Raw genomic sequence first — 23,871 nt, forward strand, 5'->3', positions numbered from 1 at the left:
ATAGAGAGAGAGAGAGAGGATATGTAATGGTTTTACGTTGTTTAAACATATATAGTTCACGAGTACAGCAAACTACTTAATATACTATTGAAAATATCGACATAAGCTGCCATATAGGTAAATTGTTCTCTGTGTATTTCATTTATTTATTCATTGATATTGATACAGCAAAACTTAACCAAACGCGAAATGTTCGTATGATAAATAACGCACCAGTTAAACAATCAATACTACAGTCCTTAAACATGTCTCGTAGTTAAGGAAATGCCTTACACATTGCAGTTATCTACCTTGGGTATTTCACATACTGTAAGAGTTTCGGAGAGTAGATTCTTGCTACAGTATTTAAGTTGTTCGTCTTCACTCTGCAACGAAAGTGAGGAAGTAAGTCTGAAGCGTTTTTCTATTCAAAGGAAAATGTATTTTCCATAATAAGTGAGTAAAAGTGGTAAGTTGTTAAAGTGAACACAATACTTAAGGCCATACGACATTTCAAAAATTATAACCTAGATCTAACTCACCACGTGTTTCAATTAAGAGCTTACTTCCGCTTTCTGTTCTAGACATTAAATACACTACCCAAACTGTGTAAATATTTATAGATATTGTGAAAACCCAGTCAGTGGCTAACTTCAATGTCAGTGTCAAACTGCCGCTTCACATAAACGCTTGTACATAAGTATTATACCAAACCCTGCACCGAGTGACCCCCAAACCCGGAAGTGCTCAAGGTCAAACGTGAATTTTAATCCGCCAAATTAGCAGCAGGCGTTAATATAAAACTCGAGATAAGTATTATTTTAAGATTAAGAATACTTGTTCTGCTACATGTGGGCTATGTGACACGGATAAGGAAAATTCCTGCGGATATGTAAACCGCTTTCGTCAGAGTCCATTGAAAATATCATCATTCGAGAAATAGCGGGGGAGTTCGCTTTCATTCTTATCTAGAGCTGAGTTTATAATTAAACTTTGTATCACGAGTTTATCCCAATATATCCGTACTGGAAGAGCGTAGCGTACTTATTTACATACTCATGTATTTATATATTATATATAGCCTGCCCACCTGCATTGAACCCTGATTTTTCTCGTTAAGTGTTCATTCGTATATTATATCTTTGCCACCCATCATGACCGAGTCAAAAATGTAAACTACATGAAATTAAAATAATATTAAATCATCAAGCCAAATATAATACTGACATCACATGATAAGAACCACTAGCGATGACTACTGATGGTTCTTAGCCAAATATGATACTGACATCACATGATAAGAACCACTAGCGATGACTACTGATGGTTCTACGCCAAATATAATACTGACATCACATGATAAGAACGACTAGCGATGACTAATGATGGTTCTTAGCCAAATATAATACTGACATCACATGATAAGAACCACTAGAGATGACTACTGATGGTTCTTAGCCAAATATGACACTGACATCACATGATAAGAACCACTAGCGATGACTACTGATGGTTCTTAGCCAAATTTAATACTGACATCACATGATAAGAACAACTAGCGATGACTACTGATGGTTTTTAGCACACGAGTTCCTATTTACATTAAATTATCGCTTTGATCAGATATTTAATTTTGTGTATGATTAATGCTAGGCTTCTTCGGACTCAAACCTTGGTCAGGTGGTCAGCAGTCATTAATGGCTTCAAACATCATTTTAAATGTAATCGAGAAATATCAAATACATCTGACTTATATAGAATTAAAATACAAATTTTAATGTGTAAATTTTAGTGGAGTGTTACACAATTTAACTGTGATTTGTGATATAGTTAAGGATAAATACTACCTTACACAATTTAACTGTGATTTGTGTCAAGTTAAGGATAAATACTACCTTACAAAATATAACAGTGATTTGTGATAGAATAAAGGATAAATACTACCTTACACAATTTAACTGTGATTTGTGTCAAGTTAAGGATAAATACTACCTTACACAATTTAACTGTGATATGTGTCAAGTTAAGGATAAATACTACCTTACACAATTTAACTGTGATTTGTGATAGAATTAAGGATAAATACTTCCTTACACAATTTAACTGTGATTTGTGATAGAGTTAAAGATAAATACTACCTAACACAATATAACAGTGATTTGTATCAAGTTAAGGATAAATACTACCTTACACAATATAACAATGATTTGTGTCAAGTTAAGGATAAATACTACCTAACACAATATAACAGTGATTTGTGTCAAGTTAAGGATAAATACTACCTTACACAATATAACAATGATTTGTGTCAAGTTAAGGATAAATACTACCTAACACAATATAACAGTGATTTGTGTCAAGTTAAGGATAAATACTACTTTACACAATATAACAATGATTTGTGTCAAGTTAAGGATAAATACTACCTTACACAATATAACAGTGATTTGTGTCAAGTTAAGGATAAATACTACCTTACACAATATAACAGTGATTTGTGTCAAGTTAAGGATAAATACTACCTTACACAATATAACAGTGATTTGTGTCAAGTTAAGGATAAATACTACCTAACACAATTTAACTGTGATTTGTGATAGAATTAAGGATAAATACTACCTTACACAATTTTACTGTGATTTGTGATAGAATAAAGGATAAATACTACCTTACACAATTTAACTGTGATTTGTGATAGAGTTAAGGATAAATACTATCTTACACAATATAACAGTGATTTGTGTCAAGTTAAGATAAATACTACCTAACATAATTTAACAGTGATTTGTGATAGAGTTAAGGATAAATACTACCTTACACAATTTAACTGTGATTTGTGATAGAGTTAAGGATAAATACTATCTTACACAATATAACAGTGATTTGTGTCAAGTTAAGATAAATACTACCTAACATAATTTAACAGTGATTTGTGATAGAGTTAAGGATAAATACTACCTTACACAATTTAACTGTGATTTGTGATAGAGTAAAGGATAAATACTACCTTACACAATATAACAGTGATTTGTGATAGAGTAAAGGATAAATACTACCTTACACAAAATAACTGTGATTTGTGTCAAGTTAAGGATAAATACTACCTTACACAATATAACAGTGATTTGTGTCAAGTTAAGGATAAATACTACCTTACACAATATAACAGTGATTTGTGTCAAGTTAAGGATAAATACTACCTTACACAATATAACAGTGATTTGTGTCAAGTTAAGGATAAATACTACCTTACACAATATAACAGTGATTTGTGTCAAGTTAAGGATAAATACTACCTTACACAATTTAACTGTGATTTGTGTCAAGTTAAGGATAAATACTACCTTACACAATATAACAGTGATTTGTGTCAAGTTAAGGATAAATACTACCTTACACAATTTAACTGTGATTTGTGTCAAGTTAAGGATAAATACTACCTTACACAATTTAACTGTGATTTGTGTCAAGTTAAGGATAAATACTACCTTACACAATATAACAGTGATTTGTGTCAAGTTAAGGATAAATACTACCTTACACAATTTAACTGTGATTTGTGTCAAGTTAAGGATAAATACTACCTTACACAATATAACAGTGATTTGTGTCAAGTTAAGGATAAATACTACCTTACACAATTTAACTGTGATTTGTGTCAAGTTAAGGATAAATACTACCTTACACAATATAACAGTGATTTGTGTCAAGTTAAGGATAAATACTACCTTACACAATATAACAATGATTTGTGTCAAGTTAAGGATAAATACTACCTAACATAATATAACAGTGATTTGTGTCAAGTTAAGGATAAATACTACTTTACACAATATAACAATGATTTGTGTCAAGTTAAGGATAAATACTACCTTACACAATATAACAGTGATTTGTGTCAAGTGGAGGATAAATACTACCTAACACAATTTAACTGTGATTTGTGGTAGAGTTAAGAATAAATACTACCTTACACAATTTAACTGTGATTTGTGATAGAGTTAAGGATAAATACTACCTTACACAATATAACTGTGATTTGTGTCAAGTGAAGGATAAATACTACCTTACACAATATAACTGCGATTTGTGGTAGAGTTAAGGATAAATACTACCTTACACAATATAACTGTGATTTGTGTCAAGTTAAGGATAAATACTACCTTACACAATTTAACTGTGATTTGTGTCAAGTTAAGGATAAATACTATCTTACACAATATAACAGTGATTTGTGTCAAGTTAAGATAAATACTACATTACACAATATAACAGTGATTTGTGTCAAGTTAAGGATAAATACTACCTAACACAATTTAACTGTGATTTGTGATAGAATTAAGGATAAATACTACCTTACACAATTTAACTGTGATTTGTGTCAAGTTAAGGATAAATACTACCTTACACAATTTAACTGTGATTTGTGATAGAGTAAAGGATAAATACTATCTTACACAATATAACAGTGATTTGTGTCAAGTTTAGATAAATACTACCTAACACAATTTAACTGTGATTTGTGATCGAATTAAGGATAAATACTACCTTACACAATTTAACTGTGATTTGTGATAGAGTAAAGGATAAATACTATCTTACACAATATAACAGTGATTTGTGTCAAGTTTAGATAAATACTACCTAACACAATTTAACTGTGATTTGTGATTGAATTAAGGATAAATACTACCTTACACAATTTAACTGTGATTTGTGATAGAGTAAAGGATAAATACTATCTTACACAATATAACAGTGATTTGTGTCAAGTTTAGATAAATACTACCTAACACAATTTAACTGTGATTTGTGATTGAATTAAGGATAAATACTACCTTACACAATTTAACTGTGATTTGTGATAGAGTTAAGGATAAATACTATCTTACACAATATAACAGTGATTTGTGTCAAGTTAAGATAAATACTACCTAACATAATTTAACAGTGATTTGTGATAGAATAAAGGATAGATACTACCTAACACAATTTAACTGTGATTTGTGATAAAATTAAGGATAAATACTACCTTGCACAATTTAACTGTGATTTGTGATAGAATTAAGGATAAATACTACCTTACACAACTTAACTGTGATTTGTGTCAAGTTAAGAATAAATACTGTCTTACACAATATAACAGTGATTTGTGTCAAGTTAAGACAAATACTACCTTACACAATTTAACTGTGATTTGTGATAGAGTTAAAGATAAATACTACCTTACACAATATAACTGTGATTTGTGATAGAATTAAGGATAAATACTACCTTACACAACATAACTGTGATTTGTGAAAGAGTTAAGGATAAATACTACCTTACACAATTTAACTGTGATTTGTGAAAGGATTAAAGATAAATACTACCTTACACAATATTACTGTGATTTGTGTTCGAGTTATCTCCCTTCCACAGTAAAAGTGTGATTTGTGTTACAGTTAAGGATAAATACTTTCTTACTTAAACTATAACTGTGATTTGTCTGAGAGATATCTCCCTTACACAATATAACTGAGTTGTGTAAGAAATATATCCTTTGCACAATATCATTGTGATTTGTGTTAGAGTTATCTCCCTTACAGTGATTTGTGTTAGAGTTATCTCCCTTACACAATATAACTGTGATTAGTGTTCGAGTTATCTCCCTTAAAATATCTTTTTATTATCTTAATGATATTTTTCAAATAAATGATTATATATCAACGAAGATCTAAATGAAAAACTGAAACAGGTATTATTATGGTAAACCTTCGGAAAAAGAGATAAAAGAATGAGGAGGTCTATATCGTTAGTAGTATTGTATTATGTAATCGTCGAGCTGATGATGTACGGTAAAACATAGTTATACTGCCACCATTTGTCTGTCAAAATGTCGGCATTATATAAAGTTTTCTTTGTTACATCGAAGAAAAAATATGAAAAGGAGGGATTGAATATGAATAAAGGTAGGCGAGATGGCAAATAAAATGTTAGGCATCATGTAGAGGTTTAACTGTAAACCGTTTCCATCACATTTTTTTGTCTTTCCTTGATAACGAACAGATCAGTCTTCAAGGATTCCAACCTTACTACATGTGGTCTTCAGAGTTGTGTGGTCGGTTAACTTTCACTAGAAGACGAATCTCTCTCATTCTGAGTTACGAATGGACATAAGGGGCAGACATTAAAAACAAAATCGCAGGAATTTTTCAAACACTGAGTATATTTTACAAATCTTACTACATTAAACATCTTTTACGACCTTAATCTAATTGTCTTTTTGTGGATTTGACTGGGTACAAAGATACAACACTACTCTACTCGACTTTATAATACCTCTTTTGTGAGTGATAAAATCAGATATTCCTCTGCTCTCTTGCAATGCTTACCGCCGTTATTTGAAATTTGTATATATTTTTTTAATTAAGACACATTAAAACGATACAGCGACAAGTACAGAAATGAGGCAATTTCACTTTGCAATTCCCAGGGTAAATCTTCAATGTAATAAGCTCCAGCCTTAAAGAATAACATTGATCTGTTTTACGTCATATGCCGAGTGTATGCACGAGATTTATAAGCCTACAAGCACTCTTTCAAAAATTCAAGATTTTCAAGATCTTGAAATGGTGAATACTGTTGAGCTCTGAGAGAAACATCAGGACTTTGTTATCAGCTTCAACGACTTTTTTGTACTTTTTCCCTTTTTTTACATGACTTTGTTCAGAAGGTCACTTTTTCATCCGAAACAAATAACAATAAGAAGAAAACATTATTAACAGACAACGCCGTACGTAAAACTTCACTTACCAGCACGCGCGGTAGGTACACGTTTGTATTGGGGACGGCTTAATCCGTGTGATTTGAGTATAGTTTAGTGGTATAGGTAATTGGTTTACAAAATGGTTAAAACACACACAATATCGATATAGCTCGGCGCGTGGCAAGGCATTCTTTTCTACAATCCCTATTGTTGTTGACTGTGATATGCTGCCGATCGAGGGGAGGGGGACCCGAGGGCCGTGACAGCGTATAATTGGACCACCTAGGCGTTATTTTCATTCTGTTGCCAGTTCTAAAGTCTCTGCTATTTATTTCCATACTTTATTGCCACCCGGAGACTACAGCGTCAAAAATAACAACAACTTTCTGTAAGCTTCAGTAATTGTTTTCTTATGAACCTGTTTGTAGTATTTCGTGGAGGTTGAAACAGGCCAAAAATCCCATTTTCCACCATGTTTACTAAATAAACATTCTTCAGAATTGCCTCCTCGGTTTCCAGGCAAACAGGACACAAACAAGCCTAACCTTGGTGTATGTAACGTATTTGTACATTCCTTCGCTTCAGATCATATTACTATGTTGTGGGCGTTTCATTCATGTTAACTTATAATTGTATTCCATAGAAAACGGACTTCTGTTTCCTTTTACCCCTCAATGATTAGGAATGGGTATGATTTGATAGATTGTTTCCGTTTACCCCTCAATGATTAGGAAAGGGTAATGGTCGATAAATTGTTTCCGTCAACCCCTCAATGATTAGGAAAGGGTAATGTTCGATAGATTGTTCCGTTTACCCCTCAACGATTAGGAAAGGGTAATGTTCGATAGATTGTTTCCGTTTACCCCTCAACGATTAGGAAAGAGAAATGTTTGATAGAGGAAACGGATGGCAATACTGTGGTAGTTGTGAAATAGCAACGACAGTGGAACATAATATATCGATAGCCGAAAGCGATTACTTAATTTACTGTTGAACAAGCAGGGAATGATATGATATATTATAACTTATTGTTGGCACATTCGCGGTATCAAGTTTTGTACTAGACATGTAATGTTGTGTTACATGTATCTCTGCTATAGGTAACCTGTTTATACCGACCCTTGTACAATCTGTAAACCAGATCTACAATTTCTATGTTAAAGAGGGGCCATGGTATATACACTTCTTTGTATATTGATTATACATATCATTAGGAAAACTGTGTAGAAAAGAGGCTAGGAAAGCTCCTTCAATACTAATATAAATAATCCGGAAATCTGTCTAATCCGAACGAAAATGTACACGACCTGTCCGATTTAGAGTGTACACGACCTGTCCGATTTAGAATGTACACGACCTGTCCGATTTAGAATGTACACGACCTGTCCGATTTAGAGTGTACACGACCTGTCCGATTTAGAATGTACACGACCTGTCCGATTTAGAATGTACACGACCTGTCCGATTTAGAATGTACACGACCTGTCCGATTTAGAATGTACACGACCTGTCCGATTTAGAATGTACACGACCTGTCCGATTTAGAATGTACACGACCTGTCCGATTTAGAATGTACACGACCTGTCCGATTTAGAATGTACACGACCTGTCCGATTTAGAATGTACACGACCTGTCCGATTTAGAATGTACACGACCTGTCCGATTTAGAATGTACACGACCTGTCCGATTTAGAATGTACACGACCTGTCCGATTTAGAATGTACACGACCTGTCCGATTTAGAATGTACACGACCTGTCCGATTTAGAATGTACACGACCTGTCCGATTTAGAATGTACACGACCTGTCCGATTTAGAATGTACACGACCTGTCCGATTTAGAATGTACACGACCTGTCCGATTTAGAATGTACACGACCTGTCCGATTTAGAATGTACACGACCTGTCCGATTTAGAATGTACACGACCTGTCCGATTTAGAATGTACACGACCTGTCCGATTTAGAATGTACACGACCTGTCCGATTTAGAATGTACACGACCTGTCCGATTTAGAATGTACACGACCTGTCCGATTTAGAATGTACACGACCTGTCCGATTTAGAATGTACACGACCTGTCCGATTTAGAATGTACACGACCTGTCCGATTTAGAATGTACACGACCTGTCCGATTTAGAATGTACACGACCTGTCCGATTTAGAATGTACACGACCTGTCCGATTTAGAATGTACACGACCTGTCCGATTTAGAATGTACACGACCTGTCCGATTTAGAATGTACACGACCTGTCCGATTTAGAATGTACACGACCTGTCCGATTTAGAATGTACACGACCTGTCCGATTTAGAATGTACACGACCTGTCCGATTTAGAATGTACACGACCTGTCCGATTTAGAATGTACACGACCTGTCCGATTTAGAATGTACACGACCTGTCCGATTTAGAATGTACACGACCTGTCCGATTTAGAATGTACACGACCTGTCCGATTTAGAATGTACACGACCTGTCCGATTTAGAATGTACACGACCTGTCCGATTTAGAATGTACACGACCTGTCCGATTTAGAATGTACACGACCTGTCCGATTTAGAATGTACACGACCTGTCCGATTTAGAATGTACACGACCTGTCCGATTTAGAATGTACACGACCTGTCCGATTTAGAATGTACACGACCTGTCCGATTTAGAATGTACACGACCTGTCCGATTTAGAATGTACACGACCTGTCCGATTTAGAATGTACACGACCTGTCCGATTTAGAATGTACACGACCTGTCCGATTTAGAATGTACACGACCTGTCCGATTTAGAATGTACACGACCTGTCCGATTTAGAATGTACACGACCTGTCCGATTTAGAATGTACACGACCTGTCCGATTTAGAATGTACACGACCTGTCCGATTTAGAATGTACACGACCTGTCCGATTTAGAATGTACACGACCTGTCCGATTTAGAATGTACACGACCTGTCCGATTTAGAATGTACACGACCTGTCCGATTTAGAATGTACACGACCTGTCCGATTTAGAATGTACACGACCTGTCCGATTTAGAATGTACACGACCTGTCCGATTTAGAATGTACACGACCTGTCCGATTTAGAATGTACACGACCTGTCCGATTTAGAATGTACACGACCTGTCCGATTTAGAATGTACACGACCTGTCCGATTTAGAATGTACACGACCTGTCCGATTTAGAATGTACACGACCTGTCCGATTTAGAATGTACACGACCTGTCCGATTTAGAATGTACACGACCTGTCCGATTTAGAATGTACACGACCTGTCCGATTTAGAATGTACACGACCTGTCCGATTTAGAATGTACACGACCTGTCCGATTTAGAATGTACACGACCTGTCCGATTTAGAATGTACACGACCTGTCCGATTTAGAATGTACACGACCTGTCCGATTTAGAATGTACACGACCTGTCCGATTTAGAATGTACACGACCTGTCCGATTTAGAATGTACACGACCTGTCCGATTTAGAATGTACACGACCTGTCCGATTTAGAATGTACACGACCTGTCCGATTTAGAATGTACACGACCTGTCCGATTTAGAGTGTACACGACCTGTCCGATTTAGAAGATGTTAATGTGTTCAATTGATCTTTGTTTAACACAGAACGAGACGAAGGATAATTTTCAAGAAAAGTACCAGAAACAATATAAGCTATGGATAAATGACCTAGAGAAAAGGCAATAATACAAGTCGTCTGCGTTCGTTAGCTCAAACTGTAATTTTCCTTTAAAGGGAAAAATATAATTTCAATAAGCGTTCACCTGAAGAAGATACTTTTTACGTGGTATCTATGAGTCCTCAAGATTCACCTACGGGGATCTATATCAAAATCTAAATTATACATATACGACTATTTTGTTTCGTTTATCGAGAAACTTTGTTAGTCCGAACTTTTCATAAACCAAACCCAAATGTCCGGATTGAAAAATGTCCCTGATCAGTATTCTGGATATCAACGTGAAGTAGACAGGATCCTAGATCTAGAATGCGCACGCTTGTCACAAATATACATACACTCCCGATTTCATGGAGATTCGCTAATCTGGAAAACGATAATCCACAATAATCCCTTTCCGTTAAACTTATTTACAAAGTTATTGATTCAGAAAAGTTATTTCGCGACCTAAAATTCGGATTCCAAGGTGTCCAGACTAACGAGAAAAAAGTTAATTCTCGCGGGAAAAAAATTATCAAACAAAACTGAAACTATTTCTGATGCTTTCTAAACGTTTTTCCTGATTTTGACGGAACGCTAAGTGCACGTGTCCTCACGTGTCATATCCTAATCTGTGCACGGGACATGAAACATGTATCGGAGGGGTGCTTTCTTATCCCTAAGGTACCTTATATGTTTTTGTCCGAGTACAAATACGTATCTTATCGGCCGTATAAATACGAATTATCTCCACTTTCTGACACAATCAAGATGAGTATTTAGATACGACGAGGCGGTATGTCTGCCTGCCTTTGGTACTAGGTCTATGGTTCTGTGTATCAGCAGAGGTCGTGTTTACGTTTAAATATAATGTATTTTGGGTCTATATTGAAATACAATGTATTATATGACTACAGCATAACAAAATGTATTACGGGGATACATTGAAACAATGTTTTACTGGGCTATATTAAAAAAAATAAAAATATGGGGCTACAGGGAACCATGATGTATGATGAGGACATAGTGTAACACATGAATTGTGGGTTTACAGTGTAACACATGAATTGTGAGATTACAGTGAAACAAATGAATTGTGGGGTTACAGTGAAACAAATGAATTGTGAGATTACAGTGAAACAAATGAATTGTGGGGTTACAGTGAAACAAATGAATTGTGAGATTGCAGTGAAACAAATGAATTGTGAGATAACAGTGAAACAAATGAATTGTGAGATTACAGTGAAACAAATGAATTGTGGGGTTACAATGAAACAAATAAATTGTGGGGTTACAGTGAAACAAATGAATTGTGGGGTTACAGTGAAACACCATTTATTAGTATAGGGCTACAGTAAAACAAAATATTTTATGGGGATACAGCGAAACAATGTTTTACGGGGCTATATTAAAATATATTTTTGTATTGGGCTACAGCGAAACATGATGTATAAAGGGGACACAGTGTAACAAATGTATTGTGGGAATTTTAGGGGCTATAGTAAAAGAAGATATTTTATGGAAATACAGCGAAACACAGTGAGATACAATGTAGTATTACATGTATAGAGCTACAGTAACGCACGATGATGTGTGGGGACACAGCGAAACACAATGTAGTATTACATGTATAGAGCTACAGTAACGCACGATGATGTGTGGGGACACAGCGAAACACAATGTAGTATTACATGTATAGAGCTACAGTAACGCACGATGATGTGTGGGGACACAGCGAAACACAATGTAGTATTACATGTATAGAGCTACAGTAACGCACGATGATGTGTGGGGACACAGCGAAACACAATGTAGTATTACATGTATAGAGCTACAGTAACGCACGATGATGTGTGGGGACACAGCGAAACACAATGTAGTATTACATGTATAGAGCTACAGTAACGCACGATGATGTGTGGGGACACAGCGAAACACAATGTAGTATTACATGTATAGAGCTACAGTAACGCACGATGATGTGTGGGGACACAGCGAAACACAATGTAGTATTACATGTATAGAGCTACAGTAACGCACGATGATGTGTGGGGACACAGCGAAACACAATGTAGTATTACATGTATAGAGCTACAGTAACGCACGATGATGTGTGGGGACACAGCGAAACACAATGTAGTATTACATGTATAGAGCTACAGTAACGCACGATGATGTGTGGGGACACAGCGAAACACAATGTAGTATTACATGTATAGAGCTACAGTAACGCACGATGATGTGTGGGGACACAGCGAAACACAATGTAGTATTACATGTATAGAGCTACAGTAACGCACGATGATGTGTGGGGACACAGCGAAACACAATGTAGTATTACATGTATAGAGCTACAGTAACGCACGATGATGTGTGGGGACACAGCGAAACACAATGTAGTATTACATGTATAGAGCTACAGTAACGCACGATGATGTGTGGGGACACAGCGAAACACAATGTAGTATTACATGTATAGAGCTACAGTAACGCACGATGATGTGTGGGGACACAGCGAAACACAATGTAGTATTACATGTATAGAGCTACAGTAACGCACGATGATGTGTGGGGACACAGCGAAACACAATGTAGTATTACATGTATAGAGCTACAGTAACGCACGATGATGTGTGGGGACACAGCGAAACACAATGTAGTATTACATGTATAGAGCTACAGTAACGCACGATGATGTGTGGGGACACAGCGAAACACAATGTAGTATTACATGTATAGAGCTACAGTAACGCACGATGATGTGTGGGGACACAGCGAAACACAATGTAGTATTACATGTATAGAGCTACAGTAACGCACGATGATGTGTGGGGACACAGCGAAACACAATGTAGTATTACATGTATAGAGCTACAGTAACGCACGATGATGTGTGGGGACACAGCGAAACACAATGTAGTATTACATGTATAGAGCTACAGTAACGCACGATGATGTGTGGGGACACAGCGAAACACAATGTAGTATTACATGTATAGAGCTACAGTAACGCACGATGATGTGTGGGGACACAGCGAAACACAATGTAGTATTACATGTATAGAGCTACAGTAACGCACGATGATGTGTGGGGACACAGCGAAACACAATGTAGTATTACATGTATAGAGCTACAGTAACGCACGATGATGTGTGGGGACACAGCGAAACACAATGTAGTATTACATGTATAGAGCTACAGTAACGCACGATGATGTGTGGGGACACAGCGAAACACAATGTAGTATTACATGTATAGAGCTACAGTAACGCACGATGATGTGTGGGGACACAGCGAAACACAATGTAGTATTACATGTATAGAGCTACAGTAACGCACGATGATGTGTGGGGACACAGCGAAACACAATGTAGTATTACATGTATAGAGCTACAGTAACGCACGATGATGTGTGGGGACACAGCGAAACACAATGTAGTATTACATGTATAGAGCTACAGTAACGCACGATGATGTGTGGGGACACAGCGAAACACAATGTAGTATTACATGTATAGAGCTACAGTAACGCACGATGATGTGTGGGGACACAGCGAAACACAATGTAGTATTACATGTATAGAGCTACAGTAACGCACGATGATGTGTGGGGACACAGCGAAACACAATGTAGTATTACATGTATAGAGCTACAGTAACGCACGATGATGTGTGGGGACACAGCGAAACACAATGTAGTATTACATGTATAGAGCTACAGTAACGCACGATGATGTGTGGGGACACAGCGAAACACAATGTAGTATTACATGTATAGAGCTACAGTAACGCACGATGATGTGTGGGGACACAGCGAAACACAATGTAGTATTACATGTATAGAGCTACAGTAACGCACGATGATGTGTGGGGACACAGCGAAACACAATGTAGTATTACATGTACAGAGCTACAGTAACGCACGATGATGTGTGGGGACACAGCGAAACACAATGTAGTATTACATGTATAGAGCTACAGTAACGCACGATGACGTGTGGGGACACAGCGAAACACAATGTAATATTACATGTACAGAGCTACAGTAACGCACGATGATGTGTGGCGATACAGTGAGATACAATGCCAGTTTATCACTTGTATAGTACATTATTTCTCCACTTATGTCTACTTAAAAAGTTCCATAGCGAAACAACAGCGACATCTGTCTATCAGATTGAAAAAAAGACGGTACATTGCCAAGTGTCACTCATCGTTTTTCTGACCATTCTCACAAAAATAATCCGAGTACACAAAAATGAGTAGAGTGTAGATCACGTTTTTACACATATATTGTTCAATCAAATCGCCTTGAAATGCTGACATGGACGGCAGTGCCACGTACATTTTCCACATGCGACTTTTTCTCGCTATCGCTGAGTGACACGAGACCAAGGCGACAATTGTACACAAGAAACTGGCACCTGTCACCAGGCCCTAATTACATAGGGACATAGGGAGTGGGAGGTCGAATACAAACCAGATACAACGATATAACGAGAGGCATGCTGCTGGCAATACAACACACAACTGTGTTTGTCAATAAAGCTTTGTTAAATTAATAGAAAAACAACCAATATTGTGTTTGAAAATGACAATTGATCACAATATCGTGATTTGAATTCATTTTTCCATTATTTTTGCCTTCCATTCATTACTACAATCTTTTAACATGCATACAGTCACTCGATCAATCATCTGGTACATGTGAACATTGAGAAATGTTCCTGCAATTTTGCACAGGATGGGGGATTGAAGTTTTACATTATAATTGAGAATCCCTATAACCATCACTTGGTATATTATATGTGTGACTGACAACCCTTAATGTGAACTCTTTGATACATTAAACAAATCATGGGGTGTGGGATACAAAGCTGTACCGCCCATATTGTAGCTAGGGGTGTCGCTATAATAGCAGACTAATACCCACGCCTTAGCTAAAGAACTGTTAAACGAAGGGGCATAACTCCATAAATAGGGGAGGTAACTCCAATTCAATAGTTTACATGCCTCATCCTCTTGATGCGGAGGGTAGGGTGGCTCTGTGAACCAAGTATCATTTACATCGTTGCCATCCTTCAGGGGAGCTGCGCACAACTGTTTAAATAGCGGGACAAAGGTTCTCAATAAAAGGAGGTAACACCAATGTATATACTTACTGACACACCCTGAATGTAATGTGTACCAATACATGTATCATTCAAACCGATGCAAGTACTTAAGGATCAGCCAAACATGTTTTTTAACTACATTGTATAACGCCATACTTTTTGATGATAACCCCATTTTTTCTACTTATTCACATCATACCAACGTAAGTGTTTGTGTATGAAGTTAAAATGCATTCACATCCCCTCAGTAAAAGTATCATTATGTGAAACAAGTATTATTGAAATTGGTGCAGTACTTTAGGAAGAGGAATGGAAACAACGCTGTGTCCACAGATAGACAGACAGACAGACAGACAGACAGACAGACATACAGACGAACATTCAGTGGTTATATGGTCCACGAAGCCCGTCCAAGATTTTACAACAAAGCTGTGCTGTAAAGTAAAAAAAAAAATACCTTTCTGTAATATTTTACACACTAAGAGGAATGCCCACCTCCCTTATTGTACAACTTTGTACATAAGGATTGAGAATCCCTATCTGTTAGCACAAAGGTTGCCGCCTACATTAATGTATTTTTAAAACATATTTTTATAAAGAGATTTTTGTATCCAGTATTGTGAAAGCATCCCTAAGTGTGAAATAAAAATTCAGTTCATTTTTGTATACTTGATATATTGAAGTGTCTTCTTTGTATACTGAAACCTGATATATAATACGTCTGACCCCTGTGGCTATTCCTACAACTATTATACAGATGTGTTGTCAGGTCCCTGTGTATTATAACACCAGCTGTGCAATTTGTCACTCTCTGTCCTCAATCCTGGTGGTCACTCATCAGCACGTCGTGTGACGAGTCGCCAATGTTTGTATCCCCACATATTATTACTTTATGACATAAGAAGGCGAGAGTTAAGTAAATATTGATGGAGTGGGTTGTCGAACATGACATTTCCGCGTCGCGGGGGGTCTACAGTCTAACACGTATTTACCATAACCTGTATACCTGTCAGCGTCATCGAGTTTATCTCTGCTGCACAAACGGTCTGCCGCAGACATCATAACATGATGTGCAGTCCTCAATGGAATTCAACTTACGTAAGATAATATTTCATTATGTTTATAAGCACGTAATAGACAAATCAGCCCAGCTGTAAAACTAGGTAACCGCATATATCATGGCATAAATCTGGTTATGTTGGCCGTTATATCTAATTACTCTGTACTTTTGTAAATCTCCTCATTCGTACTTGATCTCTAACTAAATAATCAGCTTGTTGACTCTAAACCGAATATAACCGGTGATGTGTTCAAACCAGATATTCCACAAGACTTTGTTAGGTTTCTATTAAAAAGTCAAATCCGTGTAATAGTCATAATACATCTATATATCTAACTAAGCTTCTCTGTTATAACCATGGACCCTCCTCCCTATTCCGGACGACTTTAGGTCTAAACTATATGTTATACTCAGGCACCTTCTCCATTGCGAACTTAGCTACACTTTTGATATAAATTTTACGACCAGACATATATTGCATGTAATTATCAGAGACCCTCTCTACTCTGGACCATCCTTGACATCCCCTCTCCATCCCGGACGTACATGTAGCTGCACATTTTATCCTACGGATTTTTTATTTTGACATTATTCATACAGGGTTCTACAGTGAAATTAAATACTGGACACTCCGAAGGTCTGCATAAATCGTACGTTCCAATGTATATGGATCAAAAGGAAATGCCGAAATCAGAACTGCTGTCTATTTCGGACGAAGGTCGATTCTTACAGTGTCCGGTTTTGCCAGGTTTCCTTCAGTTCTGCTGTTGGAAGTCCCTACATTTCTATCACGGATATTTTACAATATGGCATCTCGGTTGACTGCCTTATCTAACCCAGCGTTGCCATCACTTTATAGAGTTGTATATATATATAGTGCTACTCGTACAAAGTGTAAATAGTTCCTGATACACCGCACACTTGCCGAACCATGTAATTGTTACGTACTTTTCACTCATCCGAAGTTGTCACCTTCCACCGACAAGAAAATTCCATTTTTCAGATATCGCTCAGTATGTTAAAGAGAGAAAAAACCTTTAAATAAATTTCAGTATACCATATGCCCCAAACTGTGGCAGCAAGGTTGTGTGTATTCAACGTTTTCCTTTATAAGCAGATGACTATTGCACGTGGGCACCTTGGCATTGCCAACAGCTGCCATGCTATATGACAATCGTTTGAGCTAGCTGGCATCTGCCATTCAGTCCGACGTCTACTGACACGAATGTGTAGGAATACTAGTAGACTTACACACAATCGTCCTATAACCTGCGTGCGTCAGCATCAATGGTATATGTAGAAGGGGATGACATATTCCAATTTAATACTTTCCTGAATTTTTTACCTTCTTCTTCAAGAGTTGGCCCTCCTGTAAAATGATACCATATAATTTCCCCCGAGCGTTACTCGATATATCTACTGTTCATGTATGTCGAAACAATTCTTTATAAGAAAACTTGAATTCGCAATCGCATCTTATTCTCGCAAATTCACGCTCAGATATAGTAAAAATGATAACAAAAACAGTAAACCAGATTATTGGAGATCGCGCCAAACCTTGTACACTTTTTCCAGTTTCCAGTTTTGCCATAGGTCTAAAATAGGTTTCTTGTTAAACGCTTGACATTATATCTAATTTACATATTGTAAAGAGCAAGTTAATGCGTCTAAACAACGTCATCACTTTCATTTAGTTGATGTCCATCCTTTGCAATGCGCCAAATACCTAACTAAGTAACATTCAACATTAATTAATGTAATTAATCAAAATAAACTCATTAAAGAGTAATACTCATATTCTTTTCAAATTAATCACATATACTACAGTTAATGTTCAGTTTGACTATTGTTAATTAGTCTCGTCAGGAAGTTGAAATTTAAATAAGGACATCAAATTATCTGTACAGAATCCCAACCATTCATCAACATTGTAACGTGTAACATGGTGTTAGCTGTTATTAGCGCACGCAAGCCTCCCTCACCTGAACATACTGTAGCAGATACAACACATGGCTTTGAATGCATAGTTCTCGATTAATTATATCAAAATGTTGACTAGTTGCCATATTGTGTACACCCAAGGTCAGATCATACCAAGAAAATGCACACGTGCTTCTGTGGCGATGGACCACGTGCACTTTTATCCAGGGTAGTATATACGAGATCGCTCTGCCAACTGTATGTACTTTAGCGCATAGTTTGGGAATACTAACTACATATTTCCTCCACAAATTAATTCGATGGTTAACGCTGCCAGCGCATGGTGGTCAGACGATTTGTACGAACGAACCTCGTTTTGAAAACTACTTCCGGCCTCTCATTACAAATGCACACACAACACCATACAGACATAGCTGAAATACTGGGACATGTCAGCTGGCCTCGACCCAATACCGCGGCTTTTAATTAAGGACTGAATGAACGAGAGCGGACCAAATGTTACCCCGATATACAAAACAACTATTCAGCATTGTACATTGTACAGTTCACGTAATTTGTAATTCACAATTTAACATTGATACTGTAGAGATATTTTCAGACAGAGATTTGAAAAGATATACGATCGTTTTGGTCTTTCTCGGACTTATTCTTATTTTTCAATTGATATGTCAAATGTATATATAGTTCCTAACTTAGTTTTGTAGCCCGGACTGAGTTCAGCATAAGCGATTGTACTTAAAAAGATCCTTGTCGGTGGATATTTGAGGAGGCTGCTGGAAATTACATACACACGGAAGATATACAAAAACGGACAAGTGTTATTTATGTCGCGTTATAAGTGGTGAAAGTATATTGCGATCATAGCATATTTAAACAATAATATATTCCAGATACATGAATACCATTTCGTAACTGATTCCGATATACATTTTACAAATCAACCATTGATATATATAAAAACAAGAGGCCCAGAGGGCCTGTATCGCTCACCTGGATATCTAAGCAATCATGGCAAAATATTCTCCAAATGAGATCCAAGGGAATATGCCAGACCCCAAGGCAAATCCTTGTAGCATATCTGTATAAGATTGTTCATGCCCATCAATGTAATGTATGGTTATGGGGTGGGGATCTCAACTGTTTCCAAGCTGTGACTAAGAAACTAGGTCCCGAGGGGTTCGGTCAGACCCCAGGGTCTATTTTAGTATCATGACTACAATCGTCTCTTTATGCCAAGCATTTGTATATATAGTTTTGGGGTGGGGATCTCAACCGTTTAAAAGTTATGACCCAGGGACTATGTATCCAATGGTGGGGCCAGACCCTAGAGCCATCCTAGAAGCAAATGTGCATTCTTCTCTTTATACTCAGCAATTGTATATATGGTTATACGGTGGGGGTCTCAACTATTTCAAAGTAATAAACTTTTGTTGGCCCCACCCCCAAGCCCGGGGGTCAGCCCCAACATTAATACAATTTTGAATCCCTGCCTCCCATGAATGCTTCCGACCAAATATGACCGATATCCATGGCACAGTTCTACAGAAGAAGTCATTTTTAGCCAAATTGACCACTTTTGGCCCCGCCCCTCAGCCCCCTGGGGGAGGGGGGTTCAGCCCCACTATTTGTATAATTTTTAATCGCCACCACCTAGGTATGCTTCCAGTCTAATATGGTTGATACCTACCATTTAGTTCCAGAGAAGACGTCGCTTAAAGCAATATAGCCAAATTGCCCCCTTTTGGCCCCATCCCTCAGCCCCCTGGGGTCAGCCCCACCATTTGTACAATTTTGAATTCCCACCGCCTAGGGATGCTTCCAGTCAAATATTGTTGATAACCAATCTCTAAGTTAAAGAGAAGAAGTCGCTTAAAGCAATATAGCCAAATAACCTTTTTGGCCAAGCCCCTCAGCCCCCTGGGGGGTCAGTCACACCATTTGTACAATTTTGAATCCCTGACTCCCATGAATGCTTTCGATCAAATATGATTGATATCCAGTGTAAAGTTCTACAGAAGAAGTCGCTTGTAGCAATATAGCCAAATTGACCCCTTTTGGCCCCGCCCCTCAGCCCCCTGGGGGGTCAGCCCCACCATTTGTACAATTTTGAATCCCCAACACCTAGGGATGATTCCAGTCAAATTTAGTTTAATTCCAATAAGTGGTTAAGAAGAAGAAGTCGTTGAAAGAAATTGTTGACGTACGGACAGACGACGGACGGACGCCGGACGCCGCGTTATGGCATAAGCTCACCTTGGTCCTTCGGACACCCTTCGGACCAGGTGAGCTAAAAAAAAAGATGATTTTGGCTCGCGGTAGTAATTCTCTCCGTACGTCTTTTACGAATACAACTGTGTAATCAAAACCTTGCCAAATAACTACCATTTCGCCAGCAATCTATTGACACTGAAATAACATAGTCGCCAAAATAAATTCACAAAACGAAAATATATGGTCTCGAAAATGACTTACATATCATATTATTATAATTACTTTTCTTATTGCTATTTGAATCCGGAAAAAGTAAATAGAAAACAGTAAACAAGCTAATAGAACACTTATTGCCAATAACAAAGTCAGAGTTGTTTCCCCTGACAAGGACTGGTATCTGTAGCAAATTTTTGGGTTCCTCTATATGGTGCGCTATTAATGTGTTTTGCTATATACATTTTTGTAGCTTTTAAGAATATTATGTATCACTAATTGTTTTGAATGTTTTCATGTTTCATTTGTATCGTTGCATCTTTTACATATAAAAATATGCATAAAGAACAAAACTGACATGTTTTGATTTTGAACGACAAAGACTCGTGATGTTTAATTTTATCCATTCATTATTATTGTTTTTACAGGGTGACTATGAAGTAGTGTTTAAGGTTTTGGACGAGAACACAGAAGAACTTGGTTGTCTTAACCTTCGATTCGCCATCAAACGTCGACACAAAGGATGGCTCTTCAAGATCTAGCAGTGCAGGTGAAATCTTGACCGCGGTGTTTAACAAATGACCTGAATTCACACGTCACTTCCTGGGGAATTGTGTGATACATACTGCATTATTCTCATCACTGCATTTCTTATTACTGTCGTTAGCGTCAGCTATAAACTCGTCGTTACCGGATATGACGCAACATTATACTTCCGGTATATATCTTAGACGACGATTAACAACCAGCTGTACTGGACACGTGGACTTGCTTCCAGTAGCTTTCAGGTCTGGTTTTGTGTATCTTATGGTTACCGTGCGTTATCAAAGATTTAGTTTCCTGACCAGCAAAGGAAAACATCCGAGAGATCACATGAGGAATCGTTACATGATTTCAAGTGGAATAAAAGACACCACTTCCTGGAGACGTTTGTCTCCCGCACATTTAAGTCCCCTACCTCCATGACCGTTAGAATCGGCCCATAACCGGAAGTGATACGTCTAATCAGAAAGGCAAAACTGCTCTGTGACAACCTACTGGACATGACTTTGTAGTTGTGAGGCGAGTCAATGACAGTGTTTAGAATCTACGGGGTCTGGTTGGTTGTTCGTGAATTGAGTCTGCAAAGGCATTGTATCGAACCTACGGGATTTGATAGTCTCTTGGTGAAAAAGAGTCAGATATTGCATTAGACGGAATCGGATTGTGTAAATGATGACGATGTCACGGGCGCTAACCTCATTCCTTAGTTGGTGTTCGCCTAGTATTTATTATTTGTAAATCTTGTGTAGACCCTTTACCGTAATTCTGACGATAGTGAAATCCAGTGATACGAAGATGACTACACATGTCGTAATTGAAGAGAAACTGAATTATTCTGTCGCTTTTGTAAAAACGTCTAACATCATATCCGTGATCAAATTATTGGTAAGATTTTATCTTTCTTCCAGGAAAGCATTTATGATCTGACGATAAACGTCACAAGAGAATACTTGTGTAGCTTTTTCTTCTCTTTTAACGATTTGTTGTGCTTTAATGAAACAATATTAAGCTACTCGTTTAACAGACGATATTTTTACATTGACAACAGGCTGGTGCTAATTTCTGCACGTGCTGCCCAAAGACGATACTTTTGCCTTCATTTATTTCTCATATTTTTGTATACGAACCATAATGTTAGGTGTTTATGGATTATAAACATGTACTACCTTACTGTAGCACGTACTTCCTTTCACAAAAGAGTTCCGAAATGAGAAATAATAAAAGTATCTTTGATGAACAATAATTTTGGCTATATCAATCATAATATAAATGACAACACGTTTGAAAAGAAAATATGTGAAGGGAGACAACCCCAAGATAAACAATGTCATTAAATGAGTAAGGCTGCATACATCCTTAACTCTAACGCAGATAAGTGGTACTGCGATGTAGCTTACAACGTTACGGTCATGTGATTTGATATAGCTTGGTGTGGGAGGATGCTTATCAAACAAAAAGCATACACAGTTCATTGCTTTGAAAAAATTATCCTTGAAATTATGTGGTGTATATAAAAGATATATACATACACATGTATGTCTACTCAACCCTTGGTCTGATGAATGTCTGCAAGCTCTCGTTTCAACTCTGTGAAACTGAGGCTATTTGATGAAGATCCTTGTATTGACAGTAAAAATATAAAATTTCAAATTTTGAAAATGGGAGTGATAGGAACATACCTAATGAAAACACTAACCGTTCCTTTCTATAGTTGCTGAATATTTGAAGTAACAGACATTTCTTTTCTCTCTGAACAATGCGTTTTCATCAATATATTCGACAACATCTTTCCCATTTTATAATAAAATTATTTAAGACACACTTTCGGACTAAAGCATTACGGAAATTGAGCACTCCTTAGAATTGGGTATTACCAAGATTGATGTCTACTTTTCCCCTCGAGTTTAGGTTTCCCATTTCTGCGATCCATGAAAATGAGCAGTTGAATCTCGGAGTTAAGACTGACAAGATCTAACGGACGAGTTTCTGACCTTTGGAATAATAACACATATTGTTCGTTGGAGGATGTCCGATTCGTTGTGCTACTGTACTATGCACGTGTGTGCTATTTTGAATGTTCATTAGAAATTGACCATAGAAATTGATGTTTTTGTGATAAGTTCTGTTAATGTATATTGTAGAATATATGAATATGTTTATTTGAACATTAAAATCTAAAATCTAGAAAACATCTTCGTGTCCTTCTGTTTTAAACCAACGTTTGCAAATTATATTAATCTTACAATAACCAAATTGTTTTACAAATGTACATACCTTACACAATGTGAAGTTCCATAGGATTCAGTAGTTAAGGAGCTATGGTGCTTTACCTTTGGGACCTTGTCCTTACCTTGATCGTTAAGAAACGATTCTTG

The 23,871-nt window shown here is 37.1% G+C and overlaps 1 protein-coding gene across 2 annotated transcripts in view; it reads left to right on the forward strand.

Annotated features, from left to right (window-relative positions):
* LOC110461832 (ganglioside GM2 activator-like) overlaps positions 1-23,619 on the forward strand; it is a 51,614-nt gene extending 27,995 nt beyond the window's left edge. For both annotated transcript variants that reach the window (XM_021515518.1, XM_021515519.1), the window contains exon 4: positions 21,382-23,619. In XM_021515518.1, the coding sequence (XP_021371193.1) occupies positions 21,382-21,495 (114 nt within the window). In that variant the 3' untranslated portion in view covers positions 21,496-23,619. The remainder of the gene's footprint in view (positions 1-21,381) is intronic.
* The last annotated feature ends 252 nt before the right edge of the window (positions 23,620-23,871 follow it).

Source organism: Mizuhopecten yessoensis, unplaced genomic scaffold (genome assembly GCF_002113885.1).
Source record: "Mizuhopecten yessoensis strain PY_sf001 unplaced genomic scaffold, ASM211388v2 scaffold10687, whole genome shotgun sequence".
Classification (NCBI taxonomy): domain Eukaryota; kingdom Metazoa; phylum Mollusca; class Bivalvia; order Pectinida; family Pectinidae; genus Mizuhopecten; species Mizuhopecten yessoensis.